At 38.4% G+C, this 27,331-nt stretch overlaps 1 protein-coding gene across 5 annotated transcripts in view; it reads left to right on the top strand.

Moving 5' to 3' along the window:
* The window catches only part of SEMA3D (semaphorin 3D), a 139,728-nt gene that overhangs the window by 19,494 nt on the left and 92,903 nt on the right, over nt 1–27,331 (top strand). For 4 of the 5 annotated variants that reach the window (XM_071424040.1, XM_071424039.1, XM_071424037.1 and 1 more), the window contains one exon: nt 22,095–22,285. In XM_071424040.1, coding sequence (XP_071280141.1) covers nt 22,171–22,285 — 115 coding nt within the window. In that variant the 5' untranslated portion in view covers nt 22,095–22,170. Of the gene's footprint in view, nt 1–22,094; nt 22,286–27,331 lie in introns of those variants that run through there. The other variant, XM_071424041.1, reaches the window with a different exon arrangement.

Below are 27,331 nucleotides of genomic sequence, written 5' to 3'. Positions count from 1 at the left end.
CCTCTTACACAATTATTGGAGGGATTCTTTACCTCCTGCAGCAGAGGACCATGCTCAGATATGCCAGGGATGTTTGTGATTGTTCAGCAAAGGGCATTCTGTAGTAATGAAGTAACTACACGTAGATTTGGAACTGGAGAAACAAAAGAAATTGTTCAAGTAATGTTTTTGTTGACTTTGGAAGCATTTATTTCGTCTGCCTAGTGAAATATATAATGCAAAGTGTCAGCATGGACCTACATTTTTCCTGCTGTATAGAATCTGAACCTTAAATAGATTACTGAGAAGGCACTGTGCAGCTCAGGTTGGTGGTTTCACTTTCCAGTGGTTACTGTTCCTCTCTGTTGGTTATGAGTGTAGCTTCAAGTTAGCAGGCTGCCACCTTCTATTTGTCGAGTACCTGAATTGAGTGGAGGTGAGTCTGAGCCTTTGTGATATTATCAAATATTTTTACACTAAAGTAACTAAAGACAAACTCTACTTTGATTCAAATTTTCTGAATGAATGTGCTCTCTAATTGTTCTGTCAAAAGAATTTACAACTGGGACTAAGACAAGAAATGAAGTGTTTGTGTACTAGTGGCCACAAATGTCACCAGTATTAATAAGTCATGATGGTCATGATCCTTTCCTACCTAATTTAGTGCAACTTCAGTGAAATCAGTGGACACACACCAACACACACCTTAGTGATTCCTCTCTGCATTGCTCTGATACAGCTCCACAGTGGAGACTTCGTTATGAATATTTATTGTAAATCACTTCTGCTTTCATTAAAAATGTGAAGGTATTCACAAAGTTAATTCCTGGGAAAAGAAGAAGGAAAATGAGAATGAGCAATTGGATAATTGCTGTTCACAACTGTAAACTTTTCTAAAGTACTGAACATCATTATTGAGGCAAAATAATTGCATTTTTATTTTATCATGTTTAGAAATTGCATGATCTTAAGAGGCTTGAAAACCTTCAAAGATACTGAACATGGTCAATATTATTATCATGGGTAATAGTATTCATACCATTTATATATATGATCTAAGTAGACATCTCGCTTGGACAAGATAAATTAGTCTTCATTTTTAGTGTCATGTGTGGGTCCTCAGAATTTATTTATCTACATTAGATTCAGTACAAAGCTTTCATGTTTACTTCTGCAACTCATTTGCTCATGAGAATCAGTTTACCTGATGGACACCTCTGGTGTGATGCCACAGCTCTGTGCCTTTGTAGAGATCCAGTTCATCTTTGTGAAAACACAGTGGGGCTGTCAGCGTGCAGTTGTTTAAATTAAGCTCCACACTTCACCGATGTGGTGGGTAAGATCATAGTTTACAGATCCACATAGGATTTTAGAAGGAATTCATAGGGATTCCTGTGGGGCTTGACCTTGGTGACAGTGTTATTGACATAACTCATTTTCTTCTCTGTTGCATAACGGAAATGTAAAATGCAGCCTTACTAAATAGTCTTTAATGGGGCTAAATAGTCATTTTTGAGTTGTACAACTGTTATTACTACTTTCAAACTTTTTTAAAATTTAAATGTCATTTATTAACAAAATTCCTATTAGGGTAATTTTCTGTGCAAAGAAATGAAACAACTACCATCATGTGCAATTAAGAAATATTTCTAACGGGAGATTATGGAATAAATTCCCTACTTTTGCTTGATGAGGAGTGTGATAAGGGAAAAAGTAACCTGGGGGAAATTCTGGTTTTTATTCAGACACTTCTGCTTTCACAATTGATATAAAAATTATAAAAAGCTCTATAGAAACTGGAAACTACAATGTGCTTTTGCATTGTGACTCATATTTTCTCAGTATTACACAGCACAAATTTAGGCATCATTTAAACAACAAATAGATTGCTAGTTAGTGACACTGCTTTTGTTTTTCTATTCTTGTAATTCTGAAGAATCACTAACTATTATGGACATTATTTTGCAACAAACTTTGCAGGTTTCTCATCGATCACTATTTTGCTGACTTCTTCCTTTTACACCAAAAAAAAGAGCCATGGTCTTGCATAAAAAAAAAAAAAAAACCAACAAAATAAAAAAACATAGCAGATTCTATTGGCTTATTGTATTGAATGTGTTCCCAGAGATATGTCCAAGAATCTATGTTGTTGTACAGTGATAGTTTATAATTAAACTTCTCGTTCCCTGGAGAGCCCTAGTCTTGGCTTCTGCAGAGTGAAAATGCAACGTGATAGATGTGTCGTTTTTTTTCACTACAGATGAATGGAACAAATGTCCAGATTTGCCTAAATTACTGCCTACATGTAGTCTTTAAAAATTAAAAAAAACTCAAAACAAAACAAAAAACCTGGCAGCTTGTTTATTTGAAGGAATTCTGCCAGTATTTGAAAGCAACATAAATGCAAGAACAAATAGTTCTTTAATTATTTTAAAGCACTAATGTTGTATTTATTGGCCTATTGTTTGTGCTAAAATTCAGCTGTTTTCATGATGTTTAGTCTTCTTAATACAAAACGTAAATATGCAGTTAATATCCTGAGGATTTTTAAAATAGATGTTGCCTTGTCAGATGTCTTTCAGAACTGACTTTGTTTTGACAGTTGTGTCTCACTGTCTTTTGTTTGGGTATTGTTCCTTAGTCAGTTCACACAGGGTAATCACCTCAGCTATTTCCAACTCTAATAAATCTATTTTACCAAGCCCAAAGTGTTCCTTCCTTCCCCTCCTTTTGCAGGTGCTTCTTGCAGGGATGCTCCACAAAGTCCAGCCCAGCAGGGCAGAACAGGGCTGTCAGGTGGGTAAATCAAGATCCTCAGCTTGGCTGATGGGGTCACTTCTTGTTTTTGGAGACACTTTAGCTCATTACCTCAGTCATGCTTGAGCTCCCAGCCTTGGCTGTGGCTGACAGCACATCTCTGTCAGAAAGGCGGCTCTGCCTTTTGGTCCCCCTCAGAAAGCTCTGCTTTTATTTTGAATGCTCTAATTTGTGGAATTAGTGCAAAAGCATTTTATAGGCAACATCCTGCCTGGAACCACATGTTGGACAAGGCTGAGCTAGAAGATACACTCTGGGTCGGGGTTAGTCTGACACACAGGAAAGAAGAGAAGGGTTGTTGCAGAGTTTTGAAATTTTCTGTCCTCCAGCTTGGAAATGAGGCTGGGCCAGCTCCCAGTGAATGTACCCGTCAGTTCATTACTTGCTCCTAGAATAGGCTCTTCGAGAGTTCAGTTGACTTTTTTTGGTTGTTCTTTTGCTTTTTGGGTTTTTTTCCCCTCTGTCTTTGGGTACACCAGGGAGTCATAGCTAGCTACCTCACTTTCTAAATTCAACAACACTTTGGAATTATGTGCTTAACATGAGCACAGAGGTTTTGGATGTCCTGTGACTGAGTTTGGTGGTGTCCTTGGATAAAGCAGTCTGCCAGCTGCAGGTATGCCTATTCCCATTCAAATTTGGCTCTTTAGATAGTGAATAATTTCAGTGTAATCTAAGTGTTCCACCAGTTTTGAGGAAGACCCATCCCAATCTCCGTGGTATCCCCATCTTAGTCTTGCACCAGCCCAGATGGACACAGCTGAGCACAGACACAGTGATGGTTTGGGGCAACTCTTGCAGAACAGGTGCTGGCCTCGTTTGCTCAGGAGCCATCATCGTTCCTTGGTGTCACCTGCCCTTCATGTCCCTGTTCTCAGCCCCAGACCAGGGCTCAGCCTTGCAGTGGCTCTCTGCAGCTTCCAGAGCCGCATCATCCAGCCCTTGTCCTTGCTGCGTGTTTCTCGCTGTCGGGGGTGCTCGTGACAGATGACAGCATTGTTTCCTAGCCTGCTTGCTGGGATTTCTGGCCCTGGTCTGCCCCAGAGTTTGGCAGTTGCCCTTGCTCAGCGTGCTGAACTCTCCATGACCAGCTCGAGGTTTCTCTGCGGTGTCCCGTGGCACGGCACAAGGATCTGCCTCCAATTAGCTCGGGAGCACAGCTCCAGACACATGTGCTGGGTTCAGCAAATGCTGTTTGTTTGCTGGGTGATGATGTTTTTCTAAGCTTATGCTTTATTCATAGCATGAGTGACATTTCTGCAAGAGGTGGTGACGTGTCTCTGGGTCTTAGTTCTGTTCTGGTTTTGGAAATACACTTCAAACAGCTATAGCAGTGCACATTAGATAACCTACATATGAGTAAAATTACAGTGATAACCAGGGACTTTTGTATTAAATTAAATAAATATAGACACTAGGTTTTAAAAACAACAGGGGTTTACTGTGATGAAAGGAATAATTTTGATTCAAAGATGGAATTCATCTTGTTTTTAAATATAATTATATGTTACAGTTTTGCAATTATCATTGTTGGATTACTGATGGGATTAAAATGCACACCTTTTAAAATGAAAGGTAGAAATACAGCTTTTTAAACATTTCATTTTAAGATCATTAGGTACATTGTTGCCTCAGCTACAAGACAATTTCATATTTGCTCTGATCCTCTTTGATCTCTAACAGATAGGAAAGAGCCTTCAGTAGTCTCTCTTCATAATGTTTCTTTTTCAATATTCCCATGTCTTGGACTAAATTGCTTCTATTGAAGATCTGCAATGGCCCAAATGACCATATTTGAGCTCTGAATTTGTTGTATCTCTCTTCCTGTTTTTTCTTTTGGCCTGTTTTCAGATTAATAATGTGGGACTAGATAAGCTTCATGGAAAACCAAAAAAAAAAGTTTATTTCATCATGTTAACCCAATAATACTATCAGGCAGCATCAAACAAAAAAGCTGTGTGTGTTTCTCCAGAGCCCTCAGAGCCCTGAGACAAATACCTTTTTTGAAACCTGGAGATTTATATTCCTGTAGGAATGTAAGTGATATCAAGGTCAGCATATTTTGAGTGCAGCTGTAGTTATCATTAACAGAGGTAAGGATTTGAAGGAATTTTGATATTTCAGCCATGATTTATTATCAAGGGTCTCTTGTGTGAAATATGGCAACCAGAACGTAGATGACCATTGATTACTACTCTTGGCTTCATTAAAAAAAAGACAGAAAAGGAAGAAAACTTCTTAAATGCATTATTTTTTCAATATGTAGGAAGTAAGTTCATAGTAACCTGGAAACTCATACTCAGGTGCTGTGAATCATAAGAGTTTCTTGTGGAACAAAGCACAACTATCTATACTGTGTATGTATCTGAGTGTGCTTGGGTTACTTTTCTATGAATCACATCTTTTATATTTTAGGTTATTATGAATAGAAGAATATTAAAACCACTTTAAAATTCCTTTACATTGACATCTAGAGGATCAAATACATAGAAAGAAATATAGAAGTGTGGGCACTTCTGAAATTCTAGAGTTCTCCATATTACCAAGCAGTAGTGTTTATAATCTCTGTGTTTAAACTTTCCTTGACCAGTAATATGGACTAGAAAAATAAAATTTTTCTATAGTGTCCAAAAGCATAGAAAATTAACAGTTTGAAGTACTGCCTTCAGCTTTCACAAATTTCATGGAGAAGTGAAGACTAAGGACAGTAAAGGAGGTGTTCAATAGCTGTGTGTGATTGACCAAAGCAATTCCATTAGATTTTCTTTTTCCTCTTTTTTTTTTTTTTTAATAATTTGAGCTGTGCTTTTGCCAAATACCAGTCTCAGAACTTTGCACCCTACACTCTGACAAGAGGCAGCAGTATAGAAGTGGTGGGAAGAGAGCCTTTAGCAATATATTTTCTCTTTTGCTGTTCTCCCAAGGCAAAACTTGGAATCTCTCTGAAGCCATTTGCCAGCATTTACTATTAATCTCCAGCCCATATATACATATTAAAATTCTTTTTGAATTGTATTCAGTGGGTCATGTAAATAAGTCTGCTGTCCAGCCATTATTCATGTAAGACTCAATGCAACCAAATTGTATTGTGGTTTTCCTATTGCAAAATCTCTTCCTTTTTTTTTTTTTTTAATTTACTAATATTGTGTTTTTCTGAAGGCAGAGTGGATGCAGACAATGTACCTGCCAAAGTCAGAGAGGCTGCAGACAGAGGTTCCAGTTTTTAAGTTTCCAGAGCTTTGTGTATTCAGATTCAGGCGTTCTAACTTTGAATATCTTACAGCCTTTAATCTTGCAAAGACAAAGGTTGTATTGGCATGGAAGAAAATACAGAAATGCACTCTATAAGGCCAGGAAAGAATGTGACTGCATTACAGCAGCCTAACAAGTTATCATACGTCAGCTGAAGAATTGTAATTGTCTGTCTATGCACTTGAGCTTGCCCAGAGTGAGGTAAACATCCATATGCTCCAGGGATTACTCATTAAATGAAGCATTATGGTTTAGTACTGAGAAATCTCTGCTGTCCTCCCATTATTTTCTACTTGAATGACAAATTTCTTCTCCATAAAAATCTTAATTATGTGATTTGTTGTGTGTGTATGTTGGATGTTTTTCAGTTTCTCATGCTGACTGTAGACAAACACATACATGTGTGCACACACAACATTTTCCCTGCTATAATTTGGTATTTCTGGCACTTTGCAATAGTAGGGTCAAAGCCAAACTGTAGCTACCTCTGGAAAATCTTAAAAGTAGCTGTAATTGAAAAAGGCGGTGTAACTTTTCTATATTAAAACCTAGTGAAGATTTTTTTTTTCAGAAAGTGTAATGCTTTTCATCATGCTTCAACATTAGTTTTTGATAAAGTCATGAAACTTTTGAGTGTATTTTTAGAAACAATTCTGAAACTCACTAGGCAGTAACAGAAATGCCTTTACATTATTGTGATCCACTGCAGACACTAACTTAACTCGAAATTTGACTTTTGATAGATGTAGTAAAAAGAATGAAATTATTCTGAATTCTAAGAAAGTAAATATAACTAATTTGATCCTCCAGAATAATTACAGTTTATAATACTTAACTGAAAAGTTTGTTGTTGTTTTAAAATGAAAGGAACTTTTTTTGATAGGCCTTACTGTTATAGTTCTGTGAGATGTAACCCTTTTGGATTTTCCTACCCCTCATGATTCACTCTGTTGCTAATGAAGTTATGTTCTGACAGGCCTTTAAATTAATGCCTATGCCTTTATGAAGCACAAGTATGGAGTACATAAAGTACAATTGTTTAAAATATTTGTATTTGTCTACTGATGCACTAGAATCTAACAAACTCAAAGGAGAAACCCCTTTCATAAGCTGTAAATTTCAGAAGTTCTGACCTGTTGACTTCATGAGAGTAAAAATTCTCCAGTGGGAGTAAGATGTTCATCATGTCTTAACATAAAGCCCAGGAGTCAGGGAAATGCCTGGCTGGAATAAACAAGCAGCTCATCCAGTCTGCCATTCTGGCACCAAGGGTGGGTAAGACCAGATGTTTCAGCGGAAGGCATAAATCTTCACAATTTTACTGTTCTGTATTGCAAGATGGTGTTTCTTACATCACTCACACCTTAAAACACGAAGATTAATGGAGCTTATAACTCTATTTCCTCATAGTCAGTTTATAGCATAAATCTTAAAGCACATTTCTTAAATTATTCAGTAATTTTGAAAGCAGAAGGTTTTAAAGATACATCATCAACTGGTGCAAAAGCAAAACCCTTCACCCCCATGCCGCCTTTATCAAAGTAAAAGTTGGGAATATGAGAAAACCTGGCTGTTTCAGTAAACTAAAAGTGGATTTTACTGCAGTGTGAGAGAGGCAAAGTGCTCTGTCAAGGAGAGACATGACAGATCTCCCCAGCTGCTGGATGCTGGGATGCTTTTGCATCATACCTGCCTGCAGGTATTCACCAGTTCATGTGTGGGATCCCTGCTGCTACCAGTGTTGAGCCACTGATGGCTGTGAAACTGAAGGGTTTGTCTTTCACTGATCTCAGCTCTGGTTTTGCCCCACCCACATATTTGCCAGCCTTGGCAAATACCTACTCTGTTGAATTGAACTTTGTTCAAAGCTGATCCTGGATTCTCACCAAAGATTTAGTTGTGAAATCTTATATCTCATCTTGTGCAGTGACCATAGCAAGATATTTTTCTTTGGCAGTGAACAGTTGTTAGAGCTGATGATTGCTATCACCTTCTTAACTTTCTCTTGACCAATTTTCACTTAGTTTCCCACTCAATTCGTGAGACAATTATACAAAATAAAATAAAGAGGTAGCATGTGTAATGCAGCTAGTGTTAAAACTGTTGGATGATCATCACAACTAAATGAGAATTTTCTTTTATTTTTATTGCCCAGTGGGATCTACTTTCTTGGTAATGTGAAGGTGATGGTGTATGAGGGGAAATTAATACATTGTCACATTGCACTGTTGGTATTGGAAGTGGTTCTTCACACATTGGGTAGCAGACATATAAACTTGTTTGCCAGATAGTGTTGGAGATGCAAGAATTTTACAAGGGCTCAGAGGGATACTGGACAAGTACTTGAAAGTGATATCTACTTGGGGGTTGCAAAACAGACAGGCCACCATAGGCTCAGGAAATCTCCTGAGCTGAAAATAGATGGAGAGGACGAGGAGCACTAAGGGTGGGGAAATATCATGTATAAATGTTCTATAATTATTCTTCTTGCTGTTGAAAAGAGACTGCTAGACTGGATGAGCCTTCAGTCTTGCCATTACAAACATTTTTATATTCTTACTTAAGTAACGAGTTGTTGTGTGAGAGGATTTTTCTGGAATGAATGGAAATGAATGTTGAAGGTGGAGAAAACCCAGAACTGCTTAAATGTAGAAAATTAGTAATATGTTTCATGATCTGTATTGCTAAGGAAAGAAAATTGAGAGACAACTTGCATGCTGAAAGAAGATCAAATGTGATTACTTTCTCAGTTACTGACTGCATAGGTTTGCAGTCTTGCCTTTTTAGCTTTTATATTTCACTTTACATTACCATGAGGAATAGATCTTCATTGTTTTGTAGTGGTTTCTACTGGTAGTTCTCCAAGTGCATATAGAAGGCATTTTCTGGTCTAGCTGCGTATCTCCTACATCCTACATGCTTCTTTCTGTAGCAGAACTTAAGTTCCATAACTTGCACTACAGTACACAAATACTATTGATAAAGAAAGAAAAGAGCTGTAGCTCTATGGCTACTGAAGATATTCTTCTTTTTCAGAAAGTGGATCCTTATGTGGAACAATTAAAAGAGGCATGGTCAAGTTACAGTTCACGGGTCAGTTTAGTGACTCATGATATTGAAATTTATTATGCATGTAAGGCATTTATTTTAATCTCGTTTTTTTCATTTGTCTCATCCTTCGTTGGGGTTGGCCTTGCATGCTGGATTCTTATCTTTTTATTGTTTTGTGGTTTTTAATGTTTACACAAGCACTTCTGAAAAACAAGAGTGTGGTTGAGGTGCCTTTAAAGAAACAGAGATGCCAGGGCTTGAGTGGGCTTTTTCAGTTCACTCACTCTGCATGTCCTGACTGCCAGAGCTGGGTTATAACTTGTAAAACTCACTAGAAACGGCTGACTTTCTTATCATCCATAAAGTTTAAATTTGCATCTGGCAGATTTTTTGTTGCCAAAAAAGTTTAGAAAAAAAGTTATGGTTATCATTGTTATTATTGCTGTTCTTAATATTATTAGGATTAATTAAGAAGATGAAAACTCTGCTGCAGTGGTTTCATTTGCATATTTTAATGTTTTGATAGATAATATCAGCTCCAGACTTTTATCAGCTGTCTGAAGTTACTGCTTGCTGATCATTAGCATGACTACAACCCATGAGCTTATAGATACTCTGAAAACATTCAAGAATAAGTTCTGTGAGAAGGCATTTTTCCAGAAAGTCCATCAGTAAAAATACCTGCTTTTTGCATCCTCCCAGTGTATTAGTGGTGTGAGACAATAGCAATTTAACAATCATTTTCTTGGTATGAGTTACTAGTAATCTTTGTTCTTTTGAGGAGATTTTTTCAGTTTGGTGGGTTTTTTTTGGCATTAATGGCACTTCTGTCACCATCTGGCTTAGTCAATTGCAGATCTCCAGAATAACACAACTCACAGTTTTCATGTATGTCTCCGTGTTTTTCTTGGGGTCCAGAGAAATGTGACTCTTCTGTGTTTCCTAGAAAGGGAGCTCTGAGCCCTCAGCCCGCATTGCACATTACACAGAGAGAATCTGTAATGAGCTCTTTCTGTGCCTCAGGAGGAGCACAAAGCAGCTGGAGTGGGACTGAGGGTCCAGACAGCTGAGCTCAGTGGGGATGGAGGATGGTCAGCACTACAGAGAAAATGTTCGATAGCTTGTCAATTCATGACCCTGAGGTCTGAGAGGCTTCCATTCCCTCAGACAAATGCTGATCCCCATTAATATGAATGGTTGAACTTCATTTGACATCAGTCAGTCCAGGGTCTGAGTGCAAGTACATTATTCCCCGTGCCATTAATGCAAGTCACATAGCCCAGCAAGGCAGACAAGGGAAATAGAATTTTCAGTAGTCATTGTTGTTTTGCTTTGCAGTACTGTGTGGAGGTGGTCAGTTCCTCGTGCTTGATTATCTTCAAGATATTTGTTGCATTTTATAAAGTTTATCTGCAAACTTGTGCTTGCTTCTTAAAAGTGGTATGCTGTATCATGCAGCCCGTTTGACTGGGTAGAAAGAAGCATGTCATGTTTAAGATAGTGACAGTGATAATTAGCTGTTAGTATCAAATTCCACTTCTTTTTTCATTTCAGTTCCTCCCAGAATATCTAGTGAGTACATTTAGCATCAGCTTCCCCAGCAGAAATAGTAGGGACACATTTCCTTTGCAATGACTCAATGAAGTATGTACTAGTTACTGTATATTTTAAGTTGAATGTATGAAAGATATTATATAAGTTTTGAAAACTACTTTAGGAGTGTTTTATTCTTCTCTAGGCACAGGAATTTTGATTTTGTATTGTGATTTAAATATACAATAACTAAAAATCAAGGCTTTAGTTGCTTAATTGGTTGTCACATATCTCATTTTAGGGGTGGTTACCATTTAGTTTGCTAAAGGACCCAAAGACTCAGATTCCTTTTGAACAGCCAATATGTAGTTTTTCTGATGATTTATTCATAGAAGTTTGGTTTTTGCAATTCCTTGTGAGGAAATTACCCTTCATAAGATCTGTCTATGTAAGGTTGTTGTATAATGCATGCTCATTTGCTTAGTTATATTTGTAAGGTCCAGCTGTGCCCATCACTTGCTAAATCTGTCATTGAAGGATTTTGTTTTAAATTCTGCCTGGCTTTGTTTTCAGATGTCTCTGAATTCCTTCCTGTGTTGAGTCACAGCTGTGAAAAGAGAAATCTCCCTCTTTAATTCAAGGGGTCAGTGGTTTAAAAGCACTAAAGCCTGGTGGGGAATGGCTTAAGGAACGTACTTAATCATGGTGATCCCAAGGCTTCATAACCTTACACAAGGCTCATCTGACAGGAAGAGTCCTGGATATCTTCAAGCCCTGGTTTCTTTGAGGAGTAGCTATTTTGCCAGGGAGTGGAATCCTCTATGGAACAAGCACCTGTGGTGGGACTTTGCCACCTGCTCAGCCATGGCTATAGAAACACAACTTAATCTTCTCCATCACATTTCTTTTTCTAGCTAAGCCAGCATGGAGCCCAATTCATTTCTAGTCATTTTTTCCCCCCACAGCTTTGAGAAATATTTAATGTGGTAACTACAATGGCTTCCACTTCTTGGTGCCAGTGGGAGATAATAGACTGGCAGGAAGGAGTTCTGGTCTGGATAGAAAAGGGAGGTCAGCCTGAAACACGCTGATGGTCTTGTGTACTGGGTGAGCAGAAGTCATTGCCATGGTTTGGGTGTCAGTAGTTCATCCAGTGGCCTTTTTCACACATCTTCTTCAAACTCCAGTGGGGGAATCCTGGAATAAATGCCCTTCTTGTCTTACCAGTGTTTCACATACTGTGTTAATAATTTTGACACTCAGTTCTGTGCTTAGTTTTCAAACCAGGACCTTGTGGGTTAACTGTACCTGGAAGCTGTGAGATACTGAATTAAGTGATACAGCTAATGCAGTGCCTGCACCTATGCTATGTGTACTCCACTTGCCCTATGCACACATTGCTATTCTTGATACAGGGGTTTATTATCTGCCTGTGAATCAGTTCTTGAATTGCTTCAGCTTTTGGACAGTTTCATAAAAGAAAAGTGATCCTGTTTTCAGTCAGATTTTAATAGTAAAGTAGTTACTTTGTAAGCAGCTCAGGTAGACATTGCCCTTATCAGAAGAGTCTTTGGGAAGATAAGATCACTAGAGAATAGAAAAAGTCATTTGATGGCTTTCAGACATCCAAGTATAAGTATAAGGGTGTTGGATGCTGGGCAAGACCTTCAGTGTGTGATTAAGTTCAGTTTTTCATTTGTCCATTAACTGCTAAATGAAGTAGTAGAAAAATTAGGGTTGAAGGAGACATGAGGAAGTGATATGGTTTAGTTTGTATTTCAAAGCATGGATAAGTTCAGTTTTGGATTAGATTGCTTAGAGTTATGTCCAGTCAAGCTTCAAATGTCTGCAAAGATGGAGAATCCACTTTCTCTGAGTTCCTGTTCCAGTGTTGACAATCCTTTTAGGGAATGAAACCTCAGAACTCCCTCGAGATTGAGATTGTCTCATCATCTTGGGGGACAAATGACTGCTGGGGAAGATGAAATGAGAAGTGGTGTTTTACAGCCTACCTTTTTAATATTGGTCTTCTGGTTATGGGAACTAACTGGTTAACCATCTAAAAATCTTTCCTTTTTTCAATGAAATACTGATTCAGCCTTGCACACTGTATCATCACTTTGTTCTCACAAGACAAAGGAAAGTTATTGTGATTTTAAACTAAAGTGGAAGTATTCTGTGTTGAATGGATTAGGTGATGCCTGAATTCTTGGTTTCTTTTTTAATATGGCTGTTTCAGATTCCAGGAACTGTCATGATAACACCCTTCACAAAGCAGCTTAAAAATAGACCAGCAAAACAACTATTGCACCAAATATAAATTGATTTCTGCTGTGACACAAACAGAAAGTTTTTTGAGGGTCTGAATAGATAGCAGCATGTTGTAACCCTTGAAAATGGTAAAATTGATGATCAGAGAACACAGGGCTATTAAAGCTTTGATAACCTGCTGTCTGAACCCACACTGGCAGTGTGTTTTTCCTTACGCAGCTCTGTGAAGTTCTTTATAGAAAATGAAACTGTGATTGCTTGTAATTTTCTGCAGTTTGCACAAGCACTTAAATGTAACAAATAAAACACTGGAAGAAGTGATGTGTGAGCCATGGATCTCAGTGCAGGAGCTACGAGTCTGGTGTCCCTGTGGAGAAGGTTGGCTGTGTGACTAGGGGGATGTGGGTACTGGTCCTGACTGCTAGTGTGACCTTATCCAAAGGATGTCATCTCCTTTGGCAGCATTAAGGGAAATCCAGTTAACTCCTAATGATAAGGACAGAGGGCAGAGAATAGAGACATTATGCCTTTTAAACTGCTTGGATGCTGTGATGGTGAGTACCTGAGGGAAGCCCATCAAGAGGAACAAGTCCCCATTGAGCCAGTGACTTGTGTAAGCTCACAAGTGGGATTTTTTATTGAGGCTCTGCTGATTCTGTCACATATACTCCAAATTTAAATGAAATAAAATATTTAAAAAAACAGGGAAAAGCAAATGTGCTCAGCCTAACAATAAAATAATTGGGTTGTTGGGCCAACAGAGATCACTGCTCTGCAGCGTACACATTCATATGTGTATCACTTTACACTTTGGCTGTACAAAATGTTTATCTAAAATTAGTTGGACAATGGATTAAAAAAACCCTTCTCCAATAGACTGCAAGCATATAGTTATGAATTATTAAATCAATTTGTTGGAAGTGGAAATTAAAATCCTTCCGGCATGTCTTTCCCTGTAGTGCAGTTTATACATTAAATTCTGCAGACTGTGCTGTACAGAGTTCACTGACAGTGCATCAAATAATGAGGCCATACGTTGATGAAAGGAATTTTAGGGAAATATGCCATTGGATATACAGCAAACAGATTTGATCAAAGCCCAGCTGCCCTATGAATTACACATTTTTTAACCATTGCTAAACTGTACTAGCCTGAATTCTTTGTAAAGTTATGATTTGACTTTTACACAGCTGACAGTAAACTAAATAGTACTGACAGTAAAGGAAACATCCTATCAGAATTTGTAAAATAGAAATAATAAAAAAAGTTTAATTATATTAAGATGCGAGCTACAACATGCAGTTGCCTCTACTTAACATTTGTAACATTCTGTTTTTATCTGAGAGTCTCACAGACTTTAGATACAGCTGTGAGTGCCTGCAAGCATTTACACAAAATTACAAACTATTTGGCAATACATTAATGCTTACAACAGATAATCTAGCTACAAATTTTGGTACAATAAAGCATTGGCTGTGAAATGAAATTTACATTTTAAATATTTATGTAAATGTAAATCTTTGTTCCTTTATTTCTTTCTGCTTTGGGGAGGGTTTGTTTTGGTTCAGTTTTTGATTTAGTAGTGTCTGCTGGGCTGTGATTGTGTGCATGATCTGCAGGTTGTGTTCCTGCACACAAAGTTGGCTGCCTGGTGATGCCTCAGATGTATGTATGGCTGAAATGTGTAACATATTGCTGTGTAGTGTGCAATTAATGGAGCCATACAGCAGTGGGAGCTGGCTGAGCTCTGGATTGTTTGGATCAAGGACATGAGAGCCCCACCTACTCCCATCTGTAGATGTATCCGTGCAGACACTCGCTGGCTGTTCCCTTTCAGAGTGTGCACTGTTATCCACCTTGCTGCTGCTGTATCCTGCAGTAAGTCTGGATTTGATATATCACAGATGTCATCAGAGTGCTGCACTGCCTTCCCATCAAGCTGGGTTTTTCACAGATGTACAAAAGTCATGGTAGGGCAAGTTCAAGTAACTAATCTGTAGAATACCCCATTGCCACTAGTTACTGGTAATGCCCAAAAAAATCAGCCAGTTCAGACTTCTGGTCCCTGCTAGAGGACTGGTGCTTCACTCCGGCGTATGTTGGAAGGTCTCCTATGAAAGGAAATAACAGAGAACGGTTTTTCCATAGCAAAACACTGGCAAGAATTCCTGGAGGTGAAAATGAGACTGTAATCCTTCCTTTGTGTTGGCCAATGTAGGTTTATGTTTCTTCCAGCAGCAGAATGGTGGTTGCAGGGTCAGTGGTTTGGGTGGCTTGACAGTGCTGCCTGGGGTTAATTCAGGCTGCAGCAGGACAAATGCAATCTGCTAGAGTTCAGATGCTCAGGCAGGTCTCCCCAAAATGAGCATTTTTTTTCTCTGATGGCCATTGTGACATTTTTCTGGCTTCCCAGTGTTTTCTCAAGAGCAGGCCAAGGCTGTTCCACAGGCAAAGCTTCCTGCAAGTGTTGTCTCCCTGTCTCCTTCACTCAGAGCTGAGCCAAACCACCCCAAGTGCTTCAGGTGGTGACAGACATTTCAGAGGAAAATTCTCTGTCTCTCTTTGAAACCCTTCAGACGTCACAGTACTTGGCAGAAAGCGGTTTTCCATCTAGTCTACCTTTTCATTAATGCCTCTAGGAATTTCATGCTACTGCCTTTTTCTTTTCTTGGATACCAGAGTTACAAAACTCATCTTAGAATCACTTTTCATAGCGTTAGTGGTTTTTTTGGTCTGCTGGGGAAACATGCTGTACTTAAAATAATGTAACACTGAGGTTTGGCTTAGGGCTCCTTTTGATTCTTATGTGTTGCTAAATCGTGCCTTACACTGCTTTCTTCTTTGGCTTGTGTTAGGGTTTTGTTGTTTGGGGTTTTTTTTCGGTTTTTTTTTTTTTTTTGGATGATCAGACTTGTAGGGCATTCTCATGTCCTTCTAAATAAAGAGCCTATGGAAAGCTGTTATTATGGACGTAATACCTCAAGTCATAGTTCCTTCCCCAAAGAAAACAAGAGGAAACAAGAGGGAAAAAAAAAACTTAAGAGATACATATATACATCTAACTTTAGAATGAAAGGAATGTTGTGCAAAGATCCCTTCACATCTGACTGGTGGGACATTTTATTTATGTGCCTACCTCCTTTTGGAAATATCATTTTCAGATGACAAATTGCTTTCCATCCCATCCTTTTTCTTGAACAATAGATAATGTGTTTGAAAAACAGACTATAGAATGTAAAAAGTTATGAGTCTGGTTATTTTTTGGGGTTTTTTTGGGGTGTTGTTTTTTCTTTTTTCTTTTTTTTTTTTTTTGGTTGTTTGGTTTTTTTTTTTTTTTTTTTGAGGAGACACAATATACAACAATTAGGGTTAGAGAATAGCATTTGATTTAGCATCAGTCTTGGATTTATGTGTTACATGTCCAAAAGATGTAATGCCACAGATAGAATTTCTCAGAATCACCATTTGTAATGATACATAACATGTCTGTGTGCATGGCTGTCTATCTGCCACCTTCTGAAAAGATTACTTCTGTGTCTGTGTGAAATCTTTGGGTGTAATCCTGACCTCACTGACATTGACCTGAAAAATATCCTGATATCTTTTGAGGATGAAGTGCTTGTTTCCTATGTGTATAATTTTAGGTACCCAACAGTAAATTTCATGGTCAGATAAGATCTTCAGAACGATGTGACACAGATAATTCTGTAGAGTTTCTACCATTTCTGCCAGTGTTTATCTCCAAACGGACTACATGCCTGTTAGAAATGCTTCCACCAGTAGATTCCCTTCAGAAAGATGCTGAAAAGTATGAAAAAGTAAGCAAAATAAGAGAATTCCTTCCTTCTCTCATTTCACTTCCTTAGTGACCATTTTTACTTGAGCTTGAGTTCATCTCAACAAAAAAATCCAATGTAATCCTCAAATGTATTTTCTCTCTCTATTGGACAGCTTTATTTATTATCAGATGGTTCTCTACAATAAGATTTTTTGCTGACTCTGTTCCCTCAATTGCATCCTCATTGTCTCTCAGACCCTTCATTTTTCTTTGCTCTATTCGGTTCTTCTCAAGTGGGAATCACAGCAGTGATTTTTCTTGTCAAGTTATTGGTGTTGAATGGATGGTGTGTAAATCCTGTGAGGAGCTCAGTAAAAGTTAAAGCCTTTATAGTTTTGCAAACCTCATTATGAGCTGAGTTAGGCTTCTTAGGGGTCTGCTAATTGCTTGGGTAATTAACAGTAGCGAAGACTGCTCTATAGCAAAACCTCATCTAAACCAGGTACACTAAGCCTAGTGATTTATGCAACACAAAATGAAAAAAAAATCACTTACTGCAGGCTCACATAATGTTTTTTGATTGTACCATTGTCTTTTTGTTCATTAATTTCTCCTGGTGTTGGGAAGTGAGGTAATGCTGATCTGGGGTTTGTGTAAAAAGCAGTATTTTTCTGAATCCTGAAAGAGAACATTTTCTGGACTATGAACAGCACAAAACCTACTTAATAAGTAGGAGAATAGTGATGAATAATACTGTTTACCAGTTCTTGGATGGAGTTAGCTTTAACTGAGATTTCACAATGAAGAGAAAAGCATCTTCTGCCAAATAATAAACAGACCATCTAAGGGGTACAAGAACATAGTTTCATTGTGCTCTGGATAAATGTCATCTTTGTTATTGCAGAACTAAGTTAAGAATGTTAAGTAAGTCTAAAGATGTAATTTTATTTTTAGTCTATTTGATTTTCTGTGTTACTAATCTGAGCCATGTATGCTTACAGTTTTCCCTCTTATTAACAAAGACAATTCAATATCCAGCTCATGATTATAGTACAGTTTTGAACCACACAGTAGACAACCAGTGTAATTTTTCTTTTGGAATTTGTATGATAATTTCAAGATGAGATATCTACATAATGCATTGGACACACATATCTGTATACTTGTAGTTAAAATAACGTGCTTTAAGTTTGTGTGCATATACATTTTCTACTTATAATAGTAGAAAATAATCTATTGAAATAAATAGATATTTATCTCTTAAAAAAAGAGATGATAAAGTGATAATGTACCTTTCAATAAATATGAATCATAGGTGGGGTGATTTTTGTTTATTCTTGTAGCTGATTAGTTTTAAATCTTTTAAAGCAATATGTTTTCTGAAAGGCCACTCATGCTATTTTCTTGATGTCTGGAAGGGACATCTTTTTCTCTCTTCTGACTCCATAGACCAAAATAAAATAAAACCTCAAGATGTCAAACAAGAATAGATGAGGAGAAGAAAGAAATACTCTTTCATCAGTGATAGAAAATTACATATTGAAGCTGCATGGCCTAGGCAACTTACTCTTTAGGTTTATAATGAATTTATAAGCTGATAGTGACCAGGTTGTTCTAGATTTTCAGTTGTCACAGTCTGCAACTTTGCTATTAGATTCACTAAAACCAAGCCATAACTCCTTATTGGAATATAAAATCCTGAATTTTAAAATGGCCTTGGAAAACTAGTGCTGGAAACAGGTTTTAAGTTATCCTCCAATTCCATAAAGGCTTTTTTAACAGAAATAACTGAGATTTTCATGAACACAGTTTAAAAAGTGTGTGTTTGCAGATGGGTCACAGTAGTTTCAGCTCTGGACTTGGTGACGCCAGGAGAAGTGGGAAACTACACAGTATTTGTGAATGCAAGATTTTGCATTTAGATAGGTTTGAGCTGAACGATCTGAAAAAGCTCCCATAAGCACAGAGCTCCTTACTGTCTGTGTGTTTGAGAAGGCTGAAGAGCTCTGTTTATTGCCACAAAGGGCCTGGAATAAATTATGTTTAGCAAATTGGCTCCAGGTTTTCTTGTTTCAGACAGTAGCTTCGGAGCAATCTGTTTTATGGGCTCCACGAGATGTGACCGATTGCGGGGAGGTGACACCTCGTTTTAGGGACGTTTTTGGGATGTGACATGGCACATGTGCCAGTCAGGTCTGGCCCCTCTCTCTCTGTCAGGATGGCAGCACACTTGCAGCTCCACTTTCTGTCTTCTGGCACTTCAACCCACAGCCCAGTCCCAATTTATGGGCCCCGCTGGGAGGTCCAAGCAGGATGGAGCCAGGCTGCTCAGCCCCTCTCAGCCCTGTGCCTCCCGCCCCTATGTGGGGCAAATAAAAGCTCCTTTATTCCGCTGGAAGTGCCCCCGTTTCAGCAATGTGTATGCATGGCTTCCTTCCCTGCTAGGTCTTGCAGGTGATAATTAACACAGTGCAGTGCTATTTCCTAGCTGAAGCCAAGGTGGGGAAGCAGCTTTAGCCTCAGCATTTTTCTTTTCAGACTCTTTTTCCTCATTTATTTTGGATCCGTTCATGGTGAGGAAGTTTTAGAAGGTGTTGGTCCTTAGCTGAAGTATCAAAGAACTAAACAAACCAGTAATTTTTTCCTTCTCTGACCAAATTTGTCTTACTTTTGAGGGGAGGAAGGAATAGGGGAGTCAAATTTGCTTTTAGGTTTTATGTTTTATTTCAGCTCATGGGACTGTTTGCTTGTGATCAGTGTGACTGTGGGTCTTTTCAGCACAGGACCCTGATTGACATTGCATGTGTTACAGAGAGGAAGGATATTTCCTGAAGATTAATGGCAAGTTAGTTGGCCTGAAGTTCATTAACCTGAGCTAGACTGTTGGAAGGACTCTGTGTGGAAGCTGGAATTGTATTAGAGGATCATCATAAACTAAAAATATATGTGACAATCTGGCCAGATTGCAATGAATCTAAAGACAGGACAGGGTTGGCTCGGGCTCACAGACCAGCTGCCTCCAGTGTAAACTAACCGCCTTGTGAAAGCAAATGGTTTTTCACAGACATTATTCAAATAAAAGGGAAAAGGGGGGAAAAAAAACCCAACCAAAAAAACCCGAAAGTTCCCATTAGCAAAAAATGCTTAAATGAAAAAGTGAGGTTGTGAGCTATGGTCAAAGGCCCGAGTTTGGTGCTGATTCTCAATCAATTCAGCAAATGACAGTGCATTGACACAGCTGGTTTTTTAGTCAAATTTAGTCTTGATTCTTCACAGTAATTTGCCTCAAGAAAATGAGCCCCAAATCCTTTGGTGAATTCCCTGTTGGCCGAGGCCCAGACCTTCAGGCCATGACTTCTCATCATACTTGCAGTGAGACTGGCTCCCACTTAATTGCTTCTTTTTGAAGTATGGTTTGTCACTATCATCCTGCTGAAGATGAACAGGACTGGTGTCTCATCTTCATATATTCTTCCCCCTCCTCCCCTCCCCTTCTTTTCCCCTTCTTCCCCCTAAATAGATTTCTTAAAGGCAGTTTAACCCTATGGTAGTCTAATCCACATCAGTCCTTCGTGGTCCACCCTCAAATAGATGTGTTGGCACAGAAGTAAAGGCCTTCTCTTTGGATCTCATACTGTAATGAAGGGAAGGGAAAGATGAAACAGGCATTTCATGTTTGCCTGTTTTCTCTCCATGTCATCTCATGAACATGCACTCCCCTTGGCCAAGACCAGTGCATTCAGACACAATGTGAGTGTTGAAGAGGGGATTGAGAAGAAAGAAGCTCAGTGTTCTGCAATAGGAGCTATGCTTTGGGCATTTTACAAATTATTTCCCTCTTTCTCTTTCACCATCGTGCTCTTCTTGCACACTTCCTTGTCTTTTACTATTGACAGAAGGTCTGGAGGCTCAGAAAGCCCAAGTTTCATCTGAGACAGATTTCCTCTGTCAGAACTGTTTCCATCCTTTCATGCCAAGGATGAGCTGCCTGCATCAGGAGGTGCTGAATTGGTTCTGGGTGCTGCTGTAGCTCAGAGTTGCCTGACCCAGTGCTGCAGGAGCTTAAATGCCAGACCAGGGGCCCCAAGCTGTGCTGCATCTCTCATGGGCTTGTAAGGAACCTCTCCTTTGATGTCTGTGCAAGTGCTGGCTGATGTGGGCACTAGGATTGCTCTTTTAATCAGGCAGTTCCAGTACCTTTCAGAAAAGAATTTTCATGGCAAGTCATGAGCCATTAATCTCTCGACTAACCATAACATTTCTTTACTCCTTGGTTTTACAGCATTACTCAAACACTGATATTTGTCATTTCACCAGCTGTCCCCCTTGACCTCTAGCATCATGCACTTGCAGGAGGAAGTATCTGATCTTACAAGTATTTTCATACTCTGATGTCTGTGATTTATTAACCATCAAGTTTTGCCTTCAGAACTCAAGATGCCATTTAAAATAATTTCATGTGCAAAAGTGGAGTTATTGGGCAAAAGGGATCCTTGATAGCTGGGTACAAAGGACACCAGGATTGCTGTTGCTGTTTTCTTTTCAACTACTGTGCTGTATGACCTTGAGGAAATAGGTTCACTGCAGCTTTATGGTTCTGTTTTTGCATAGGGAAAATAAGGACAGTGATAATTGCTTTCATTTGTAAAACACTTCAAGATTTATGGAATATGAATGACACTTATTAAGTGAAAAGTGCTGCAAAGCTGGCTTAGTTGCACACTGTGCTAACAAAATCTCATATCAGCCTATTGACCCCAGCCTGAAACACTCATTAAAGTTTATAAGACATTTTGGTGGATGAGTTGCAGTTATTCTGCTGGAAATATCATACTGAAAGCACTTTTAAATACATCATCTGCATTGACTGTTTTTTTCTATTAAAACTAAACACAACTGCTTGTTCCATCCAGTTTTCTTAGTTTATTTATCAAAGTTTTGATGGGTATGTACTCATTGTTAACTCTGCTTGTACCCCCATGGCATCTGAGACATTACAGTTCATTCTAGTCATAGCATAAACATAAAATAGCTGTTGTACTGAAAAAAAAAAAAAGAGTTATAAAACATTAAGATATCCAGTGGACTGGTATGAACTAACAAGTTGCGTGGTCACTTTTGAATGGCAAATGTTCTTTTTGTGGATACTGCGTTAATTTAATTTCTGCTTGAACTTTAGCTGTGCTAGACACTGGTGTTTGAAAAGTTTACATATTTTTCCAATGTCAAAATGTGTAAATTTAGTATTAAAGAAACAAAACATTTTTACTTGTACTGGAGAAACAAATACTTTTGTAGCAAAGAAATTAAATTAGCTAGTCTTTAAAGATAGGTCTGGCGGTCTGGCTTGCTTACAGAATTATTATTTATTCAGTAATGCAGGTCTACAGATGTTTTCCTTTTTTTCTTCCAGATATAACTTGGGTTGTTTGAAAAGTGAAGAGATATTTCACTGTAGTGCAAAAGAAGATACAGAAGAAGAGAGCAGAATGAGAGCTGTGCAAGTGCCACATGCCTGCAGCTTGCTGTCTTTAGTGATGCTGTTCCTTCCAGTCACTGGAACGTCAAAACAAAATATCCCAAGACTGAAGCTTTCCTATAAAGGTAAACTTTTCAGTATTTTTTTCTGATTCTGCTGCTTTTGTTTTGATGTGATGTTGCCAGCAGTTCATTTGTATTAGTTACCAGGAAAGCAAAACACAGTCCCAGAAATACATAACAGAAGCCTTAAGGATGGATGAATTCTGCCTAGGGATGGTATTAAATTCTGGGGGGGTTTTGTCATGTAGAGGCACATGTTTCTGAAATATAATTGTCTTTTTAAACTATTATTTCTGTTTGCTCCAAGAGGATATTAACAGACCATATAAATTAGAGGGGAGTGGTACTTGAAACACTCTGAGGCACACTGGAGACATTTCCCTGTGACTGGTGGGGATTTGTGAGACATGGAGGACATTCACACCTTCCTAGAGCATCAGAGAAAGTCAAGAGAGCTGTCTCAAGTGTTTCAAGGGGGCTGACATTAACTTTTGTAATTCTTTTTCTATCACTTTGTTGATATGTTAAACTCTGCATATGGGGTTTTCTTTGTCCTTGTCTCTCTGGATCACAAAAGTATGATTCTCTGTGGAATTTCTTAGTCTTGTGTGTAGTTCTTGTTGAGAGTGGTACAATCTGGGGAGTTTCAACACAGACATATTTATGTATTAATGGACAATTTTTAAAAGAAGGTGGATTTCTTGTTCCTTTGAATGCAGAGTACACCTCCATAGGCACAGAGATGTGTCATTGATGCTGTCTTCTTTAGCTAAAACAAATGCTCTCCAGTTAGTTATGTTTCAACTGTGTCAGCACCCTGCCCTTATGGGAGCTATTTCTGCTCTGTTTCTCAAACTTATGTCTTCCTATGCCTCGCAGAATTGCACTCAGGATGGTGTGATGGGGCAGGCTGTAAAGCCTTCATCAGGGCTTATGATGCGTTTATCATGAGTTTAACACCCAGAGGAATTTATTGAGTAAGCAGAATGACGTGCTATTTATTTACAGGCTTCTCTTTTGCTAGATTTGCATGCCACTGTGCATGCTATTCCACTGTGTATAGATGTGTTTGGATGTGTTTGTGTGAGAGAGACGGAGGAAGCGAGATCAAGGGATCTTGACAACATTTTTATAAATTCAGGAAACAGTTGCACTCACTGAAGCCAATGAATACAGAAACTGAAAGACATGACATGAGTTATGAAAGGTAGCAGTAAAACCCTCCTAACATACAGCCAGCCTTCTCACAGCTAGGCCGTTTGAGATAATTCCCAAAAGCAGCATATACCATATGGCAGTGGCATTTATTGTGGATTTGACACTCACGATTAGTGAATTCCTCTCAACTTCAAAAGCAGATAGCCTTTGGCAAATTCCTGATGGATGCATTTGGCAGGTAAAGAGGGGGAGAAAGAAAAATTATTGAGGTCAACACAGGGAAAAAAGAAATGGCTGAAATCTTAGTTTGAAATAGTGGCAGAGACCTGCTGGGAGCGGTTGGGAAAATGCCTGAGCTCATTTAAAAAGACAATGAGCAGATGATTGATATTTAGGCCCTGACCCAAACTTTTATTAGCAACTTTATAAACCTTTCAGTTTGGCTTGAGGGATACTGCTTCCTGTCCAAACTTATCCACCTATATCCCTGTAGGGGGGGAAAATCAACAACAGATACAGATGCAAAATAGCACATAAATCTTAATTTGGACAGATGTGATGGAACTGAAAAGCCAGAAGAAGAGAATTATGAGAATTTATTGTGCCTTGTCTTACCTTTTTGGGAGGGTGGAAGGTGTGTATTTTTCCACATCGAGCAAGAAAATATTCACTGCTGTTTTTTCACACTGGTGTATTGTAAATGATACCAGTATGGCTTATCATAATTAAACCATATTTTTGTTGTTGATAACAGGATGTCAGATGTACTGAATATTTAATAAAGTTGTCAGAATTAAGTCTACCTTCCTTCCCCCAAGTGTTTCAGACAAAATAATTCCACGGTTTCTGTGAGTAAGATGTAGGAAAAATGAACTGTCTTGCCAGTTCTCGTAAAATTGTTAAGTCATGTCATTGACAAGTCCTGGCGTCTCTGTTCTTTGGAATTAAGACTTGAAATATCATGAGGAGGAGAATAAAGGATTCTTTCCTTTCTTTGTGGAAAACAGATGAAAAATGGCCACACCAGGCAGCTCCAAAAACCTGCTCACATGCATGTCAGAAGGGAAGGTTTCATTCCCTTCAAGGTGCAGTGTGTTTATGGCATAGGTCCATCTTCCCAGAAGAGCTGAGAATTTACTGGGGTAAGAAAGCCGAAATTAAGCAGGATTTTGCTCTGCAGTTACTGAATCTCCCAGCTGCATCAGTCAGTAGTGGATGGGGAAGAGGGGAGAGGGTGGGGTAGTTACAGATACGTCAGGATAACTGCAGGAGTGCTTCAAGAAACCACAGCATGTCACAGCTCCTTTGTGTTCAGACAGCAATTAAAATTTTAGACCTTCTCTTAATGGCAGTTACAGGTTTTCATCTTCTCTGGGTTTCCATCCTAAGAACTGGAAATCTGTGCTGGAAATGTTAAGATATTCCAGTGAGTGATGTGGGGATCAATGCAATATCATATGATGGATTTTCTTTATTGTGTGCCCCAGTCTAAAAATGTGTTCTAAAAAATTGTGCATGTATAAAACTAAAACTACACACAATTCAATTGAAATATATCAAAGTCATATATTCTCCACTATGTTAATATAATACACTATAATCTTTAATCACATATCTCATCCTTTATTCCCACATTTTCCCTGATCCATTAGTTGAAAAAGTCTCTTCTTCACTTAGACTTAACTTCTAGATATTGGTTCATGTCATTACTATCCTAGAAGTTGTCACTGCTCTTGTGATGTTTTTAGGGTGCTCTCACTGCATAGACCTTACTTAATCTATGTTTCTTAGATACTTCTACAAGTTTGAGGTGCTTTTATTATTATGTTATAGATTTAATATACGGAGGAGCTAAGAAACTGTCTTCTAATAGAAGATTCCCATCTTTAGAAAACCAGGGGATGATTTTTGAGTAATATTCCTTATTTTAATACTCTTTGTCTATCACTGCTTTCAGTCTAAGAGAAACAGTGTGTATTTATCATTTTCATACAGCTGGAGATAACCTGCGACCTTCATCCAAACTGTAGAACTCCTCAAACACAGAAGTGATGTTCAGCTTCCCTAAGAAGCACATCCTTGTTGTCTGCTGCCTCATTTAACAGCCTCATTCCAACCTCTAGAGCAGATGCTGAAGGTTTTCATATACCAGTCTCATTCATTAATGTCACTTTCAGGACAGTATCACTTACTAAAGAATGGAAGGGTCTGTGTCCTAATTCATATATGTTTAATTCATACAGTGTAGACAGTCTTGTTTCTGTCTATCTTCTGAGTAATAATATTTTTTTAATTAATTGAAAGGTACTTGCATACATATTTTCTGAATGTTTCTCTAGGTTCTACTTTATAAGAAAGAGTAGAGAACAGCCAAACCAGAAGTTTGATTGCCTTCTAAGGAAAAGAAAACAAAAATTAGACATTTTTCAATTTGTGGCTATCCTAAAATTTCCCTGCAGAAATGCAGATTCCTAATTGCAAATTTAACCCTATTGATTTGATTTACTTTGCTGCTTTTCATGGACATCTTAGTTAGTGTAGTCTTTGTTCTGAGTGAATGCATTTATTTTACAAAAGTGTGCACCCTGGTTTATTGGCTGAGGGGGATGCCCCAGCCCAGATTTGGATGTTGTCACCAGTGACATCCACAAACATATATCATACATGTGTGGGAATGTGGCCATGCCCTAGAGCCTTGCTTGCTGTGAACGGTGGTGACATGGTCAGATGACCAGGAACCCTGCATTGTGACACAATACATAGGGAAAAGCATGCCTGAAGGTAACCTTTGGCTTTTAAAACAGGATTTACTTAGCACTGTTAAAAACAACTATGGTAGTAATTTAAATCTAATAAACAAGAGCATTATTCTCAACTGATTTGTTTTTCTCCACATTGAATGAATTAAGATGCAGTCTCACTCCCACTGAAGTCATGGCAAGTGTTTGGCCACTGAAGAAAATTGAAGCAAGATCAAATTCACACTCCTCACTTTTTTCATCTTACATAAGTAAACTAAAGACAGGCAGTTCTTTCTCCTCTGCTGAAGGATGACAGTGCTAAATCATCAGCTCCATATGGAAATTAGCCATGTTTAAGGACTGTTTAGTTTCATGCAGTGTTTTGCACACAGGATTTTCTTCCCCCTAAGAGTGATCCATTCTTTAAACATGGTGAAAAAGCAAACAGAGAACATTTTGGTGCCAGGAATTCTTTTGAAAATTTGACTGGATGAGTACACTTGCTTAATCTTCAAAAATGCTCCTTTGAACGTGCTACTTTACAATGTCAGGCATTCTGTTCTCTATATTATTTTTGCTTCAAACCTATTTTATTTTATAACTGGTGAGATACTTGTGTGTTGCATCAGAGCAGTTAGTTTGCTAAGTTTCAGTACAGCTGGCTTATTTCCATGTCATGCATCATTTAATTATCCATATAAAACATAGTTTTGCTCCTTGAGCCTCACTTAAACTGTCTGTGACACTGCAGTAATCCCAGTACCCTGATGGGTGTTGCACAACTATGACTGGTTGGAATGTGGTAAACTGGTGATATGTAAGAGAGCCTAGAAATGAGTTTGCATTTTGCAGCTGTGCTTGCTCTGCTGGAAGAGGAAGTAAAAGCAGAGAAAACCCTGCTCCTGTGGTAGCACCAGCAGCTGTAAATCTGAATGCTCATGAAAATCAAGGGAAATGTGCTGAGTGAAGAAGTGGTGTTTTCCTCTTGTTTATTATTTAATTAATTCTTGATGGCTTGTTATGTCTCAGAAAAATCTCTCAGATTCCTTTGCAGAAAAACATAAAGTGTTTATGTGAGAGTGAAGACCCTACTACTGGAAGATTGTATAGTTGCGCAAAAGACTTTGCCTGTTTTGTCTCAAAAATGCTTTCTGGAGGCAGTGATCATTGAGACTTAAAATATACCCTAGCTTGACAATGGATGGGCACT

This window comes from Agelaius tricolor, unplaced genomic scaffold (genome assembly GCF_023055355.1).
Source record: "Agelaius tricolor isolate 1412-34295 unplaced genomic scaffold, bAgeTri1.0.p SCAF_3, whole genome shotgun sequence".
Taxonomy (NCBI): Eukaryota; Metazoa; Chordata; class Aves; order Passeriformes; family Icteridae; genus Agelaius; species Agelaius tricolor.
The sequence above is the reverse complement of the archived record's forward strand: the minus strand, read 5'-3'. Positions and strand labels throughout refer to the sequence as shown.